General features: G+C 34.1%; 2 protein-coding genes across 3 annotated transcripts in view; one reads left to right on the top strand and one right to left on the bottom strand.

The window, feature by feature from the left end:
* The first annotated feature begins 653 nt into the window (after positions 1 to 653).
* The window catches only part of LOC135410693 (microcephalin-like), a 99,296-nt gene continuing 82,584 nt past the window's right edge, over positions 654 to 17,365 (top strand). The window contains exons 1-3 of the mRNA XM_064647401.1: positions 654 to 696; positions 2,798 to 2,961; positions 8,984 to 9,061. Of these exons, the coding sequence (XP_064503471.1) occupies positions 654 to 696; positions 2,798 to 2,961; positions 8,984 to 9,061 (285 nt within the window). The remainder of the gene's footprint in view (positions 697 to 2,797; positions 2,962 to 8,983; positions 9,062 to 17,365) is intronic.
* The window catches only part of ANGPT2 (angiopoietin 2), a 40,893-nt gene continuing 35,256 nt past the window's right edge, over positions 11,729 to 17,365 (bottom strand). For both annotated transcript variants that reach the window (XM_064650354.1, XM_064650355.1), the window contains 3 exons: positions 17,189 to 17,355; positions 14,336 to 14,466; positions 11,729 to 13,023 (listed from right to left, as the gene is read on the bottom strand). In XM_064650354.1, the coding sequence (XP_064506424.1) occupies positions 12,863 to 13,023; positions 14,336 to 14,466; positions 17,189 to 17,355 (459 nt within the window). In that variant the 3' untranslated portion in view covers positions 11,729 to 12,862. The remainder of the gene's footprint in view (positions 13,024 to 14,335; positions 14,467 to 17,188; positions 17,356 to 17,365) is intronic.

Raw genomic sequence — 17,365 nt, 5'->3', positions numbered from 1 at the left:
TCCACAGGTGAGCTCAGCAGGGCTTCAGAGCAATAGAACTAGGATTTTAGGCAAGTTTTGAATTTTTCTGAAGGAAATGTAAATAGTAGTTGTACGTAGTAAATGGTTCAGCCCAAAACTTAGGTTTTCCCCGTACATTTTAATTATTTATATTTAAAAAATCATAATCTAAAACATAAGTTTAAAACGTTTTCTTTCATACAAATAGTTGCAGAGTAAATATCAGTTGTAGGCTTTTTAGCCCCTTAGTTTCAAAATATTTGAAGCAGCTGCCACTGCATATTTTGGGAGAGAGTTAATAATTTTCTGGCATGCTCTTATCATTCTCTTAGAGGTCTTACAGCATAAAGAACATCCAACAAAAACACAATTCCATATTTCATACTACACTTGCTTACAGTTTTTTAATTCTTTTTCAAAACTCAAGATATTTTTACTATCCATAAATCTGTTTCAGGCTTGATATACTTAAATCTTAATGGTTATATAGATATAAGTGCTCAGAAATGGCATTTAGTGGCTGTTCTTTCAGAAGTTTTATGTAAATGGTTGTCAATAGCTATTAACAAGTATATATGTCAGAAACATAAAATGTAAGTAATACTTTTCTGGTACTTAATGTGAATGGATGCTAGTAACACCAAGTTTATAAAATGGTCTTTGCAAGTCGTGCACTACAGGATCACTGTGGAGGAGGTAAAGATCACAGCTACAGTGCAGATAGTAGGGGAAAACAGAGGCTGTGGTCTGCCTAAAAGAGGAGAACAAATCCTGGCAGAGCTGGGGAAAATTTCATTTTTTATAAAGAGGTCATTATTTTATTATTTCTTTTATGTTGCTTGTATATTGACTTTTCCCACTAGCCAATTATTTCATTAAATTAAAATATCTGGTGATAACAATTGCTTTTCTTCAGAACCTTTTTGTCAAGACTGTGCTTTTGGCTGACTACAGCTGTAGGCATACATCAACTTTTAAATGGGTGAAAGGAAAGGGACTGCTTCCGAAAGAACTAAAGAACAGAAAATAGTCCTCCAAAATACAACCCAGTGGTCAAAAGCCAATTTTACTACCCAGTAACTACAACCTCAAAAGTGGTTAATTAGAATTTACATTTTAAGATACATGAGTTCAGTGGTTTCATAGCATCAGGTTTTGAGATTATATTAAATGCTGCTCACTGATTCACAGCCAGCAGCTACCTATTTTTCTGATTTACAAATCCAGTGAAATTTTGCTGTAAATTTTCATCCATCAGTTTTTGCAGTTGACTCAAGTATAAACTGGTGAGTTTTCTCTGCCATTTATAAGACATCTCAGATTCGAGTCTTGTACAACAGGAATTTTTCATCTCATTATAAGGAATTTTATGTAGACATGGGAAAGAACTAAGAAAAGGTTCAGGTAGAGCATGGAAATACATCCCCTGAGCATGCACTCTGGGCAGGACCAGCCACTGCGGGTTGCAGCGTTGTGAAAACATTCACTTGTAGGCTATGTCAAGTTAAAACTCACAAAATGTAAAGGGAATAGTAAATATTCTAGTAACAAGCAAAGCCATATAGCCAAGGCCAGAATTCACACTGGAGTGGTCAGTTGTTTGATTTTTTTTGAGTATCTCAGCATACAATATCGCCTTTTAATTTGTGTGAAATTAGTTTGCTACACTGTTTTTACTATTAATTTATTTGTTTTAAACTTCTTGAAAAATAGATTGCTCCAATCTCTATGAAGAAGTTTTTGCAGTTTTCTTTGAATTCCACTAAGTAGTTTGGTTTTTTTTAGCTGGGATACTTTGGGAGTTTGTAACAGATTTCCTTTCTGTGGAAATCTGGAAATGTAGTGAGAATGAAGTAACCACAGAGGCTTCTGGAGATGCTCTGAATGCTCTTTCGCTCTGCGTGTCAGTGATTAATGTTTTACCTGAAAAGATCACCAGTGTGATAAATGTGATAGTGTTCAATGTTGTGCTTAATTACTTTATCTTGTGTCAAATGCCCTGGATGTTTCAAAGTCAGTGGGGGGAGCAGAGAGGCCACCAGAACTTGGTAAAAATAATGATTAGTAAGAACAGTAAATTGTTCTCTTGCAACAGTTTTTCTTTAGTGATACCAAGATCTTACTCTTTTCACAATGATACATTTATGTGCTTCAGCACAGCTATGTAGAGACCTCAAATTAGAATTCCAGTTATAGGTGGACATTCTGGAATTTATATTTAATTTTAATTGTATTTAAGGATAAGCGAATTTTTAATTGAAACATTTGCTCAAATCTGTAGGTAGAAAGCCAGACAGAACTTTAGGATTTCTCTCTAAATTTAGACACAGCATATTATTCAGATGCTGAAAATCTCATGCTTCCTAATGAAAACCTGTTAAGAGTGCTATGTCTAAATGTTTACATTTCTTGGTAATACTTTTTTGATAGTACTACAAAAGCAACCAAGAATAAGGCTCTGTTGTACTGGGCATTGTACACAAACAACATATTAGATAATTCTGCACTCAAAAGCTTTTATTTAAACAGACAAGATAGATGGGGGGGACAAAAGGGCTTTGAAGTGCAAGTAGATATGACTGTATGATAACAGAAAAGGGTCTGTTTGGACTCTGTTGAGAGGGTAGTGAATTCGGGGCTACCAAGTGTGTAGAGGCTTAGTGAGAAAAGGACAAGAAATTATTAGTGAGGAAAGAGATGAGTTTGAGTTAATTTGTGTTGGGTGTATATGCTTTTATAATTCTGTAAATTCACTCAATGTTGTTTGGGGTCTTTTTTTTCCTTTTCTTCTTTTTAGGAAGCAGTAAGACAGTAATTCAGGTGATGAAAAGAACTTGGAGACTTTTGTTCTCAAATGATGTATGTGGAACAAGAAGTCATGTAGTTACTGGGGATCCTCATCATACCTTGAATGTTATGCTGAGAATTGCTCATGGGTGTTGGATTGTTTCTTATGAATGGGTGAGAAGTGCTTTTTAATTTTACTACACGATAACTTAAACTTATTTTGTATAGCTGAAATATCAACTGTGCTTGGGTCTATGTTACATACAATGGTGCAATGTTCAGATATTCAGACTTACCTAGAATTAATTCAGTTAGATGAAATTTGTCTGTGTGAAGCTCTGTTACTGTGAGTTACAGTCTTTCAGCGCTTAATCTAACCAAAGAATTTCTGTATTGTACCTCATTATGTATTTTAGGAAGGCCTGAACTTTTATCTCATGTATGAGAAACTCATCTCTTATGCGTTATTTTTGGACAGACTAAAGGCTAAATAAACCATTTCTGCTCAACGTTAGCCAGCTCACATTATTCAGATTGAATTTTTTGTATCCTGATAATATATTTCTGTTCTGTTCTGAAACATGCATTTTGTTCAGCATTTGGTAAAAATTAAGGGGAATTGTTAGATCCTTTGCTGCAAGTAGGAAAAATATAAAATAGAAATAGCAGTGACTGGGTGGGGAGCTTACCTGTCAGCCCAGGCTTAAGCCATCTCAATTGCTCCCTCTGATAATGGAACTATTTCTGGAACTATGAAACATAGCTGTTGGAATTTATATGGAATTAGCTCTTCATCTTATACAGAAAAGGTTTGTTGAATAACTTTCAATTTTGTAGTTTCCTTTTTCTTACAAATACTTGAAAATTTAATTGTTGGGCTGAAAATAAACTCCTATTGCCTTTTTGGTTTTGAGATGTCTGACACTTAGCAGTGTGTAGCTTGTCCTGTGTGATATATATGCAGTCATCTGAAGTTGTTGTGGTATCCTTCAGGGTTTTCATAAATTCTTGGTGATTAATTTCCCTTGGAATAGAGGGTTTGCATCTTTCGTCACCTTGAGGATCCAGTAATGTACCTTTGTGGCAAAAAAAAGACTAATAGCTGCATTAAGCTTGGCTGCCTTAAGAAGAACACATTTGAGCCAGGGGTTTGGAAAAGAAAATCTCCAGACATCCTTTCCAGCTGCAACTACTATATGATTCTTTGCATCTATGAATTAAATACACTGAAATATCTGTCCCACACTTGGCTTTGTATGGAGCATTTAACAAGTCAAAACGTAATTGCTATAAGCTATTTTTTCATAAGAGGGTAGTCAAACATGAAAGCTGCATTTTATCTCAGAAAAAAGCTTCAAATAACTACTGAGACAGTAAAGATGTAACCAGTACAAAATAGCTTCCTGTGTTTGTACATAAGACAGTATTTGGATAATCAGTATTCTGACAATTGCTGTCCTGGCATTTCACAGCCCATTTTATACTCTGAACTTCTGTGAACAAATTCATGGTGAAACCATCTACCCATACTTTTTGTAGACTGTATTGATCAGTAGTAATGCCAAATTTTGTCCTCCTGTCTTATAGTCTACCTTGTAGACTTATTCCCTCAAGTAATTAAGTAATCTCTTTCACTGAAATAAATTAGTGCTTTGAACTTTTTTAAAAAAATTATTTCTTAACTTGGTTAAATCAATGAATCTTATAATGTAAGAGCTTTTTTGTCTTATTTCTAATTGTGTCACTGGCATAATTTTGCCATCTTTTAACCCAAATTAATTAACTGAAAAACTAGAGAAGAGAAAGCTGAAGCCTTACTTAACCATCATTCAGTAGATGGAATTCAGGAATTCAGTAGAAAATTAGTTAGGAGAACTTCATTTAAGCAAAATAATCTTCTCCTTTTATTGATGCTACATTATTGAATCCTTTGAATGTAATCAACCCTATCATAAGTACTTTCACTGGTAAAATAGTTCAAATTGGATAATTAAAATAATCGATCAATCTGGAGAAATTAGTTACACTTTTTAAACAAGGTATTACTTTTGACTAGTGATGCTTATCTTTTGTAAGATGTCTCTCAACATTTTGAGAAGTCATTTACGTCTGCCTTTTGACTTGTAACATGGAGATAGTTTAGACTGAAATATTCTTTTTCTTCCGAGAAAAACTTAAAATTATATTTTTAAAGATGGATGTTGGAGAAATACCAGATTTGCCATCAGACATTTAATCTTCATAGCACTCTATTTATATATTCCAAGATGAATTATTTGAGTACAAATACCATATGATCATTCAGTGTGCTATCTGGATGGGTAAGAGACCATAAATAATGACTACTCAAACAGTGTGTTTTCAGATCATTGAGAACTTGATGTCTGACATACCTTTCCCTATATGATAAGAGAACATAGCTGATATGGATAAGCAGAGGAAAACTGCACCAAGGCTAAACTTTTAGCTGTATAACCTACAGAACACTTTTGGAGCTCCATGCCATACCGGTTGCCTGCTACTGAATTACTTGAAATAGCCCATACTTGAGGATGAAGTAACAGATTGATCAACTTGATTCTAGAGTCCAAAGCCAAAGGAAAACATTCTTTAAGGTTGTAAGAAGTCCACAGAAAAAATATACTTTTCTCACTCTCTTCTTCCTTCTCTGTTTTCTCCTAACTTGGGTCCTCCATGATCAGGAAGACTGTATTCTACTGGAATCTGGTATATTCTCAATATCTGAATGTTATCAGCTGTATTTTCCTAGCTTCTGATACTCCTATATCCAGCATTCTTACTTGATCCATACAGTACTGCTTTATCATTACAAGTTAAATCTTCTGTAATTGCACATTTGAAAACTTCTAGATAGCCCTTTCTTCTCAATAGAAAAGTGTTTATATTCTGAAGTATTTCAACTAAGAATAATATTGCAAATCATAACTTGGTTTTGTCCTATATGAATTTGAAGCATTTTTTCTAGTGTTGCTGTGAATATATACTAGTTGAAAATTTGTCAAAGGCAGAAACAAACTTTCAGTAGTTTGCAATGGAAAGCTCTTGTCTTTGTTTTCATGACAACTGAATGTTTTAGTGAATGGTGACCTAATTATTTGCTCCAGGACCTGTTCATGAACTCAGTATCTAATTTTCTTTTTATCTAGGAACATAGATACAATGCCTTTGTACTCAATTCCAGAACCATGATAGACAAGCATTAATCCATCTTTTGTTAAGACAAACAGAATTCATTTCTAAACAAAATTCTGTAAATACTACAAGGATTGATAGATCTGTTGCTGTAGAATTGGCCTGGAAAAGAAAAAAGGGATTACTTAATCATAACTAATCTTTTGGGTTTATGTTTTAATCTACGTGAGTTGTTGTCCAGCTACTTTTGGTACAAACATAATTTTGGTACTATAAGGACATGATGTACACATTACACAGCATGGTACATCTGTTCCTGCTGAAGATTATTTATGAAGAATTTATTTTCATGTAGCATGTCTCTGTGTTAAATTTTCTTGGTTCAGTTAAAAGAGAAGTGGAATTAAAAGAGAAATGGCTTGGATTAACAAGTTTTTTATTTTCAATAAATATACACAACTATAAAACTCACAGACTTCAATATTCTTACTTTAAATTGCTAGAAGTAATTGTACAAAATACACACAGCTACCACTTTAAAATTTATAATTTACAATCCTAAGTTGCAGACTGTATGTTTTTAAGAAGTTACTATACTTAGCTGAACACAGAAATGCATTATTGAGTTTTGAATATTTGTTAAATGTCACTGATTTATTAATGTGCTTAACTCTTATTTTTATGTTTGGTATGATATAGTGACTGTAGAAATTACTTTCTTTTTTTGTATATGCGTTGCATTTTCAAATATGTGGTTGTACATCTTCTAAAAGAAAACATAATATTCTTTGGAATTCTGTGATCAAGTTCAACAATAAGTTTGAAGATATGCTGCTTTTTATTACCAGCAACAAATCACTGTTCACTTCTAGTCACCTGCAAAATTAGATACCTCCCCTCACAAGTCAAACATGACTTGTCACATCACACAAAGCACCAGCTTTTGTAGCAGTTCACATTAAAAGTTGCTGGTTTCCCTGGAAGTCGTGAGACATAAGCTGCTTTCTACTGAAAACTCTAGAACTTAATTTATAAAATAATTTTTTTATCAAAAACAAGTTTGGAATTTTGCTTCATGTAGCAATAGATTGGGGCAAAAAAGTCCTTCACAGAAACTTACTTTCCTACATACAATTAGGCCATTTTATAAAGTTATGTTGCTAGTTTATAATCACTCTGTTCAGCTTAAAATTTTTCATCAATGAGTTTTAACATTGTAGAGGATAACTTTACCATGCTCAATATCTACAATGCCAGTTTTTATCCAAGTAGAATAGCTCACAGACTTGTTCCTAAATTTTATGAGGTAATGTTTTATAATTAAAATTAATAATATATGGATTTGTATGGCATCTTCCAAAAGAAAGAAAAATACAGAGTATTTCAGTTATTGTGAAACAAGCATGGGAATAATTTCACGCACTGATGAAATTCAGCTTGTTCTAGGGTGAATAATGACAGTTTAATGGTGCCTGGCTGTCCTAACAGTAAGAAACAGGCATCATCTATTTAAAATGGTGAGAGAGCTATTTAGGGTAAATGTGACAGAGTTAGAATTATTCTAAAACAGGGATTTACTCTCTGGTAAATTCCATATATCCCATTTTGGGGGTATATGTATGCTTCTTGTTCCCTTAATACTGTTTGTTGCTCTAGGAGAGCAGGGTAGGTACTCGTAGGTAGCATTGCTTGCTTTGGCTTGTATTTAAGAGGTGCCAGATGGCAACTGCTGGAAGGATGTTGTGAAGCTTAAATATCTTTTAAAGGGAAAAGTTGTTGAGTGGAATGAGTGGGCAAAACTGGCAAAGAATTTACCAGTCTTTTACCTATATAAGAAGCTTTATGGCTCACCACTGATAAAACCAATGAGGAAAATAATCTTGTCTTCCATCAGAATGTGCTTCTAAATTTAGACTATCTACAAATTAGTAGCAAAATGTCCTTTATATGACTCAAGGACAGAGCCAATGTAGAAATTTCACTCTTTTTCATTTTCTCATTAAGATGATGCTTTTACCAATTGAGGGATAGTATCTAAACACTATCTGGGGGCTCTTAATATTTTAGTCTACCAACTGCAAATTATGGTAAATTGTTTTGAAGAATGGTTTAGAAAATCAGTGTGGAAAAATATGCTGGATGAAGTAGTTTTGGGAAAGTTTTACCAAAAAAAAATAAAAGTAGTGTCTTTCAGAAATTAAAATACAACCATTTTAAGTAGGTTTTTTCTGCTAACAGTTTTGTGATGGCGCTGATGGGAACAAAAGTCTGAAAGTAGTCCAAAGTGTTAGGATTGCTAGTCTCCAAGGATCATATTGATCCACTGTTTCAGAGCTCAGTTGAACACAAATGATTATGTATTTTCTAGAGAGTCAGTGTTCTGCGCCTTTTTTTGTGCTCTAGAATGTGACATTGACAGAGGAGGGGACCAAAGTGAATTAAATTGAGTTTTTCTTCTTTGCAGGCTAATTTACATATGTAATGTATATTCTATGCAATAGTTACGTAATCCTTGTCACCATTGTTTAACATCTTCATTTATGATCTGGATGATGGGGAAGAGTGCAACCTCAGCAAGTTTGCAGATGTTAGAAAACTGTGAAGGAGTGTTTCGTACACCAGATGGGTATTCTTGTTCAGAGGGACCTTGAGAGGCTGGAGAAATGAGCTAACAGAAACCTCATGAAGTTCAATGATTAACTGAACCAAGAGAACAGAACTGATATAGTATAACTTCCCTTTTGGAATCTTTGTTCTAATTCTATGTATTGTGATGAAAATAAGTTGACTTTTCTAATACCCTCACAAGGTTTTAAATTTTAATGTAGCTATGCATAGAAATATGGCTGGTATTTTAATGGTTTGTTTCAGTTGTAAAATTTGTATCCTCTCTGATTGCGTGATTTTTCAGCAAATCATTTGGTTTGGATAAATGAAATATCAAACAACTGTTGCAACAGCACTGTCACTTCTAATTACACATTCAAAGAGTTTATTTTTTTAGAAACTATAAGAGCTCTACTTGCTACCTATTTAATTCTAGGTTCTGTGGTCTTTGGAACTGGGCCATTGGATTTCAGAAGAACCATATGAGCTTTCGTCCAGCTTTCCTGCAGCTCCTGTAAGTTTAATGGTCCTTTAAGCTTCTGAACCTTCTTTTGTTTATCTGGGAAATGACTGGCCCTCTAAACAGGTTTTGGGAACAAGAAAGCCTACTAGAAAAAAATATTTTTTAAAGCAAATACTGTAAGGAGTTATTTTCTCCTTTGTCCACTACTTTTTGAAGTGTGTGCAAAAACTCTGGTATGCGTGGAAAATGCAAAAAATTGATCCACCAATTAACATCTGAATAAACCAGGATCTTACTGAAGTATAAATGTACTTTAATTTTGTTTTTACCTGTGCTTGTATATAAAATGGAGAGGCATGCTATTGCCAAATGGAAAGACTTGCAGGTCCTGGACTCAATTTTTTTGATCCAGAAATTTCTTGGGCAATGGAAAATTACTGTGGTTTTCTAGAACTGCTAAGTAGGAAAAAATTAAGCATTTTTCCTGCCTGTAATGATCATTCTCAAATACTGATTCAGGAACAAGTGCAAAAGTGTGCATATCAGGGGCATTGTGTACCTGTGCAGACCTGCGAGTATCAGTACTTCATATGTTCTAATCAATTAAACAGTAATTTTATTTTTGTTATAAATCAAGTGTTTACTGTTATTTCATTCCTTCTGAAATGTTTCCTCTCACTTCACTTTGGTGTTTGCAGTTGAAGCCATGCAATCCTCTTTAGATAAAATGTCATTTAAAAACATATTCACTCTAAAATTTCACATTCGTGTTGATAAATTGCTCCATTTTCCCCCTAAATGAAAAAGTCTCATTAAACAGGTGATCTATTCAATATCTACATCAATATATTTGATCACTTTCCCAGAACAGTCATGAAAAAGTCTTAAGCTTTAGAAAGACTTGTTTTCAACAAATCAAAACTAGCCATGCAATATTGAATTATTTTTGTCATACGTTTTTTTCCAAAATAAATAAAATTTATGTCAACTGGAAGTTAACACTATTTTTCTCTGCCAAGTTGAGCATTCATACTGTGCCAGATTCCATCATGGTTTTTAAGAAGCTTTTTGTGGGTTGGTTTGTTTGGTTTTGTTGGCTTTTTTTTTCCTTGCTGTAAATTATTGGGGTGGATATGCTTAGTATCACAAATATTGGGAGCATTTTCTTTAGTTGTCTAATTAAAGGCAGCAAAGCAGGAAATGCAGGAATGTATACTCAGCATTTTTATTAGATTTCACAGGATCATAAAATATTTTAGATTAGCAGGGACCTCTGCAGGTTGTGTAGTTCAACACTCTGCTCCAAGGGACTCGTCCAGTCCACCCTCATGGTAATGAGAGAATAAATTAAAAAGAAAATTTACATTTTCCAATTCCGACTTGTATTTGCTGCATCTTGTCCCTGTCCCTTGTCTCACTGCAGCGCACCTCCCAGAAGAGTCTGGCTCTGTCTTCTCTGTGTCCTCGATCAGGCAGTTCTAGGCAGCAGTAAGGTCTCTCCTTCCCCTTCTCTCTCTAGCCTGAAAAATGCCAACTCTTTAGGCCTCTCTTTGTGTGTTGTGTACTTGGTATGCACAGCTCCTTTGCTACCTCCTTTATTACTTGCTCTCTAAGACATTTCTTAGGAATTCATGAAAGCAATTTTATGACATATTTTGTTTCAGTTTGGGATTCATATATCCTTACAAGTTTGCTATGAAAAACAATAAAATATTAAACAGTAATTTTAAGTACACTATTTTTGCAAGTCTTCAGACAATGACTGTTAATTTACATTCTTTAGATTTATCTAAAATCAGATCATGAAGTAATATTAGAAATATTTTTATGTATCCGCTATCCTTTAGTAGTGATGACACGTTTAGTGAAGAATGGTGGTGGTGTGAGTGGTGGGGTTCTCTGACAGCAGCTTTAATGACTGTCAGTATAAAATGGAGAGTTTTCTTCCATCTTTCTCAAAATCATTTACTGTTTTCAAGATAGAATCATAGAATCATCAAGGTTGACAGAGACTTACAAGATCATCCAGTCCAACCATCAACCCAGTACTGCCACTGTAACCCCGAAACCACATCACCCGGTGCCAGATCCAGATGCCTCTTAAACACCTCCAGGGATGATGACTCCACCACCTCCCTGGGCAACCTATTCCAATGCCTGGCCCCTCTAACAGTGAAAATTTTTTCCTGACATCTAATCTGAGTCTCCCCTGTCTCAGTTCAAGGCCATTTCCTCTATTCCCCTCGCTGCAGGTGCAGCAGAAGAGGCCAACCCCCACCTGGCTACAACCTCTGTTCAGGTAGTTGTAGAGAGTGATGAGGTCCCCCCTGAGCCTCCTCTTCTCAAGACTAAACAATCCCAGCTCTCTCAGCTGTTCCTCATAAGACATGTTTTCTAGACCTTTAATGAGCCTTGTTGCCCTTTTTGTAACTAAGCTTGCTGAAATTTTTTGCCTGAGGATTTTGTCTTGTTTTTGGCTATGTTCTTGCATTTTAACTAGTTCAGTCATCTGCTGAAAGTAAAGTTTTACAAAAATAATACATTAAGGCTAAGACTAAGCATGAGAAGTAAAAGCTAAACTTAATTTTGGGAAAAATCTCCATAAAATTATTTTGTGTGATTTATGAAGAAATATCTTCTCAGTCTGAACTGGAGTGTTTAGTACGCAATTTTAAGGCATATAGTAACAAAATGAGAAGGAGGAAAAAAAAGCAAGGATCACCTAGTAAAGTAATTTATTCACATTGTGGCATACATTAAGGGCCTACCTACAGAGAATTTTTAGGGAGAACTCCTAACCTTACTGAAAAAAAACAACAGTGTGACCTTTTAGATTACTTTCAGATTTTTGTTTCCTGTTTTTAAAATGTAGTAATTTGTATCATAAGCATAATTTTAATTGTATCAAAGAACATGCATATGTTTTTCAGATAAGTTATTTTTACAAAACATATAGATATACTACAGCACCAGGTGATAAATGATTGTCATAAACAACCGGACATCTGGTGTTAATGCCGTTGTCTCAGTTTGTAGAATACTGATCAATTATTTTACAGGTAAATGACAAGGGAACAAAAAAGGTACAATCTTCATAAAAATATAAAGAAATACATACTATATTGTAATTTATAGAGATTTTTGTAATTTAAAGATAGTTACTGTAATAGTACAAACTGAAAGAAATGGTGGGTTTTGTACATGGTATTTCCCCAAGAATAAATGCAAACTATTCAAATGCTATTTTTCCTCTGTTAAATAACATAATATAGGCTATTGGAAAAAATCCCCAAATAAATGTAAGAATTGTTTAGGAGATTATGGAGGGAAAGAATGTATTCTCTGACTACAGTATTGAGCTAATTACAGGAAAATATTTTTTTATATACATAAAGGGCAAACATGACACAGAAAGATAAAGATAAATAGTTCTAGATCTAGCTAAGTGTTTTATATTAATGTTTAAAGTACAGTGGTGAGGCAAAACGCGTATTTCTAAAACTATTTTAGGGTTTTTTTCACAGTTCCAGTTACTTACTAACACATACATAGCATAAATGATTGGTAAAACAGAGTCCTTGTCTGCCAGTTTCTTGGATGTTCTTTTTATTCAGTCATTTGGCCAAATCACTGTTATATCAGGTTGATACTTTAGACTTTGTGTCTGGTTAAATAATATGAGCGTTAGCTGATCAAGGCTATTGCAATTCAGGAATTATACTGAACTGACCCCTTCAGAGGACTAGTGCATGTTTTCTGGGCTTGAAAAATGAGACAAGTTGCAGATGTGTGTTTATATGCTTGGCAAATTAAGTCTTTGAAGACTATACAATTCACATAATTCAAAAACATTTAGAAATCTGCTGGTCGTATCATCATAGTTGTAGCTTTGAGAGAGTATCCCGAACCCTTCCAGTAGTACCACTTGATCCCATTAAACTTGTTGTTGTTCTGTCGTAATGGATAATACATTCCATTGAGGTTAGAAGGACCACAAGCATCAAACCACCATCCTGCAAGACAGAAGACAAACATCAGCAGAAGTAATTTTCAAAATAGTATATAAGGTCACTTTGTTGTCCAGAAATGAGAAAGAAATCCAAGTCCAGTTTGTCATTCTTGTGATTTGGAACTGTCAGTATAAAATATTTGCCTCAAAGTCAGGAAAGAAGTATATTTTATGTATCAACTACCTATTCTTGAAGCTTATGTAATACATTGTACTTTAAAATTGAAAAGGGAAGGTGTTCAATCAAGCTTAACAACATCAAACATTGTTGACAGTCTGAGGGCAGAACACAAACTATAATGATATCAAGTTGTGTTTGATTTTATTTACTCTTTGGTAAATTCCTGGTCTTCACAGATTTGAACTCAATTCTTTCTAGAGGGTTAATTCAGTTCTCTGTGCAGATCGGTTCAAAACCTTCTGAAACTTGGTAAGAAGGAAAAGGAAAAAAAAAACAGCCCTCATTATGTATCCTTATAGTCCTGACCTGTTAGTGGGTCATAAGGAAAATTTATTTTTATTAATATTATTTTTATACTTCTGTTATGATGGTGATAGTATATGTGTTCTGTTTTGCAGGGCAGTAATCCAATTATCCTTTTGGAAAAACTGAAGCTGTCTTTTTTTCTTGCAACTTTCACTAGAGGAAAACAAACCGTTGCTTAAGAGATAACAGGAAGAGAAGTCAAATTTACAAAGAATTTGTTTACATTTCAGAACGTGGAATTCTAGATTAAAAAATTATAGAATTTGGTTGAAGATAAAAATATCACTTAGAACTCAAATAACTAGTAAACGATCATTAGAAAAATGTAGATATCATATCGGTGATGTATCTTTACCACTTCATAATTATATCAAAATATATTTAGAATTCATGTTGCCTTCTGTAGCATGTGCAGTACACAGCAGCTTTTGGAGATTTTCTCCTCTGGGTAGTTAGGGAAAGAGTTTATGCCTAAAGAATCAGGAGCCATTTCACTGACGAGCTGGATCTCTGAAACAGGGTTTTTTCAGGGAGTTGTGTTTTGATCTCTGACTGTTATTTCATTCCTTGGAGGAAGAATCTGCTGTCTTTCTGGTTAGTTCCACAATTACAGACTTTCTTGTAGCCCAGCTTTAGAGACTTTTTTCCCTCCACTTTTAACTTCTCTTGTTTTACTTTAACTAACAATTGTAAAATGATAAAATACTTCATTTGGAGTCACCATACTAGTAGTCAAAATTTACTAATTCAAAATTATCACTGTTTATCTCGTAGACAATTTCACTGCCAATAAAAATAGGAAGACTGAAAAGCATAAAAACATTCCTACCTCCTGTTAACATTTGTGAACATTTGCAAATACATTTGTCATTGTCTGCATCCTTTGTGCTAAAATCATTTCCTGGTTGGCTTATACTGCTTATTTTGCCCGCTGTCCCAGTAAGTCCTTTAAGGTAAATCCTGTAGAAGTGAGAAATGGAAAAACAATTATTAAGTGGAAGTTGATGGTATCTGATCTGCAAAATAATGATGGAATACTTTGCAATAAATATCCTGTTCAAATAGTTAAGTTCTCTTCTGGCCAATGTACTGTTGTAAGCTGTTTTTCAGCATAATGTTTTCATGTGAATAGAAATGGTCAGCACAATATTCTCATGAACAGCCTCCACATTTATAGAGATGATGTTCATGTCATCGTATTAGAAGCAAATTAGAGCAAGTATATAATAACTCCTGGAATTTTTCATATAGATCATGTATTTCTTAATACTGAAATACACTGTTCTACTTTCGTGCCGCGGTAATAAAAATATTTTTTTATTAAGTTTAGAAGTTTAAAACAAAAGTTTTGGTTCCCATTTTGCTATTAACACAGCATAGCAGTTTATCATGACAACTCTGCATATATCAGAAATAATAGCATTATCTGGAGTATTAATTACAAGCTAGTGACTGGCATTTTAAAAGTTGCTCAGTGTTTCCCTTTCCACTTTCCTAATTATTCTTCCTTTTCACATCCCTCATAGATTTATTAGCATGAAATCATCGCAGGTATTTAAGTTTTCTTCAATTCCCTGGCAAGGTAAGCTTTCAGTGAGGCTGCTGCTGTGTTGGGATGTGCTTACACAGGTGCTGATGCAGTCGCAGTGGGGAGAGACAGAGCACCGAACTGGAAGGATTTGAACCCTCTACTCCCATAGTATCTCTTTGGTGGTTGCATTTCTGTATCGGATACCTCATGCTTCTCAGAGGCATTCTATTTGTTTAAGGAGGAGATCTGAATCTCTGAGGAGAATTGACTTGTCCCTGGGTCAATCTTTATCTTGCATGTAATTCTCTGCTTATGATAGAAGTTGTCTTTGGGAGTTTAACAGATTATTTTAACACATTTTATATTCCTTATTTGAAAACATATTGAATTAATGAATTTTTACTCATTTAGCTTTCAAAAGATCAGCTCATTACAGATTTCTCAAAAATGTCTTTCCAAAAAATTATTCTGTTTTTTTCTTAAGGTGAGTTCAAAATTATGTAAGCAAATTTATAACATAAATTATATTAAAATTTCCAAGTATAATGTATGCACCTAGGCTTGATCCTTAAATATAATTTGAAGTCTAATGTAAGCACAGTATTATTCATTTACTGTTATTAATAATTTTTTTTAAGTACATCTTAATATAAGAGAAGATGAGAGGCAGTGGATGGAAATCGAAATGAGAGGTTCTGACTAGGTATCAGGAAAAACTTTTTTTGCCACGAGGACAGACAAGCAGGTTGTGCAGTCCCCACTTCTGGAGGTTATCAAGACATAACTGAAAAGCCCTGAGCAACCTGGTTTGACTTCTTAGCTTTGAGGTCAGAAAGTTTGATTCAAAGTCCATTCTGATCTCAGTTTTTCTATAAAGAAATTTCAGTTTTATGGTCCAACTCATAGTCTTCCCAGCATTTGGAATGTATTAATCTTTTTTTATGTTATGGATCACAAATTCATAGAATGGTTTGGGTTGGAAGGGACTTTAAAGATCACCTAGTTCCAATCCACCTGCCACGGGCAGAGACACTTTCACTAAACCAGATTGCTCAAAGCCCTGTCCAGCCTGGCCTAGAACACTGCCCTCCAGATGGGGCATCGAAAATACTCTTAATTGAACACTTTCTTTGTTTTTTTTCTTTTTCATAATGTTAAATATATTCTTTAAACCACTCCATGTTATGATGCATTCCATGTTTGGTTGCATATTATAAGAAAGTTTCTTTTACCATCTTAGTTTTCAGTAATTATTTTTTAATATTGTAAATAGACAAGGGTAATGACCCAATTTGCAAAGGTTGCCTTTCTAAGTATTTTAAAGCATTACTTAAAAAAAAAATCTCTGCTGTAGATTCTGACTGCTTCCAGATGAAAAAATATTTACTTTGGAGCTGAGACAACTGTATACTACCAAGGCATTAAGATCTAGTGTTTTGTGGGGGGCAGATGCTGATGGTTTGGAATTGCTTTGCTTGCATATAAGACTTGAGTTGAAATAACAGCATCAGTTCTCTCAGGTGTCAGACTGACTTTATTTACAACAAATAGCTGCTAGAAATCTTGGAGAAATTCACCTAAATGTAGGTAATTTTTCTGTCCAGTCACCTAAAGCTCCATGATTCTGTACGATTATTAAAGAGAAACATTTCATGGACCATGTAGTAGGAAAGCTTCTGTTATACTGTGGAGTCTCTAGCTTCTTCTCGAACAAGTCAAACAGTATCTACTGCATTTACAGAGAGCTGGGAGAATGAACTATGAACTGCCCATATATTTTAGCTGTGGATGATATTATTTCAAAATGTATAATACTATGATAGTATTTATATAAAAAGTATTTCTTTAAAATTTATATTATTTCTTATTCTGAGATGTAAGAAGAAATTATGAAGCTTTACATTTTACAGGATGATGGGAGCATAATTAATAGGTCCATTAAAATCTGGTGTGTACTAGTAAAATACACATTTTCTCCTTTGGAAAAAGAAATAATTTTTTTAGGCAATAGGTAAAAAATGGAGCAAACATTATTTTCTGAGTGAAATGGAAAATAGTCAAGATTTGTACAAAATAAGTTCATGCATCTACTCAGTTTAGAATTATTACTATCAGAGCTTTGTTTTATTCAAGTCTGATTTTTCTGCTTACCTGTATTTTAGTTCTTCACTTGCTAGAGAGAAGTGGTCATACAATGAATACGCCTCATTTCCTTCCCAGTCTTTCAGGTGTATTTTAAGAACATAACGCTTCTGATTAGTCAGTTGAGAAACAAACTCATTTCCCAGCCAGTATTCCCCAGCAGGATCACCAAATCCCTGTAATTCA

This window comes from Pseudopipra pipra, chromosome 3 (genome assembly GCF_036250125.1).
Source record: "Pseudopipra pipra isolate bDixPip1 chromosome 3, bDixPip1.hap1, whole genome shotgun sequence".
Lineage (NCBI taxonomy): Eukaryota > Metazoa > Chordata > Aves > Passeriformes > Pipridae > Pseudopipra > Pseudopipra pipra.
The sequence above is the reverse complement of the archived record's forward strand: the minus strand, read 5'-3'. Positions and strand labels throughout refer to the sequence as shown.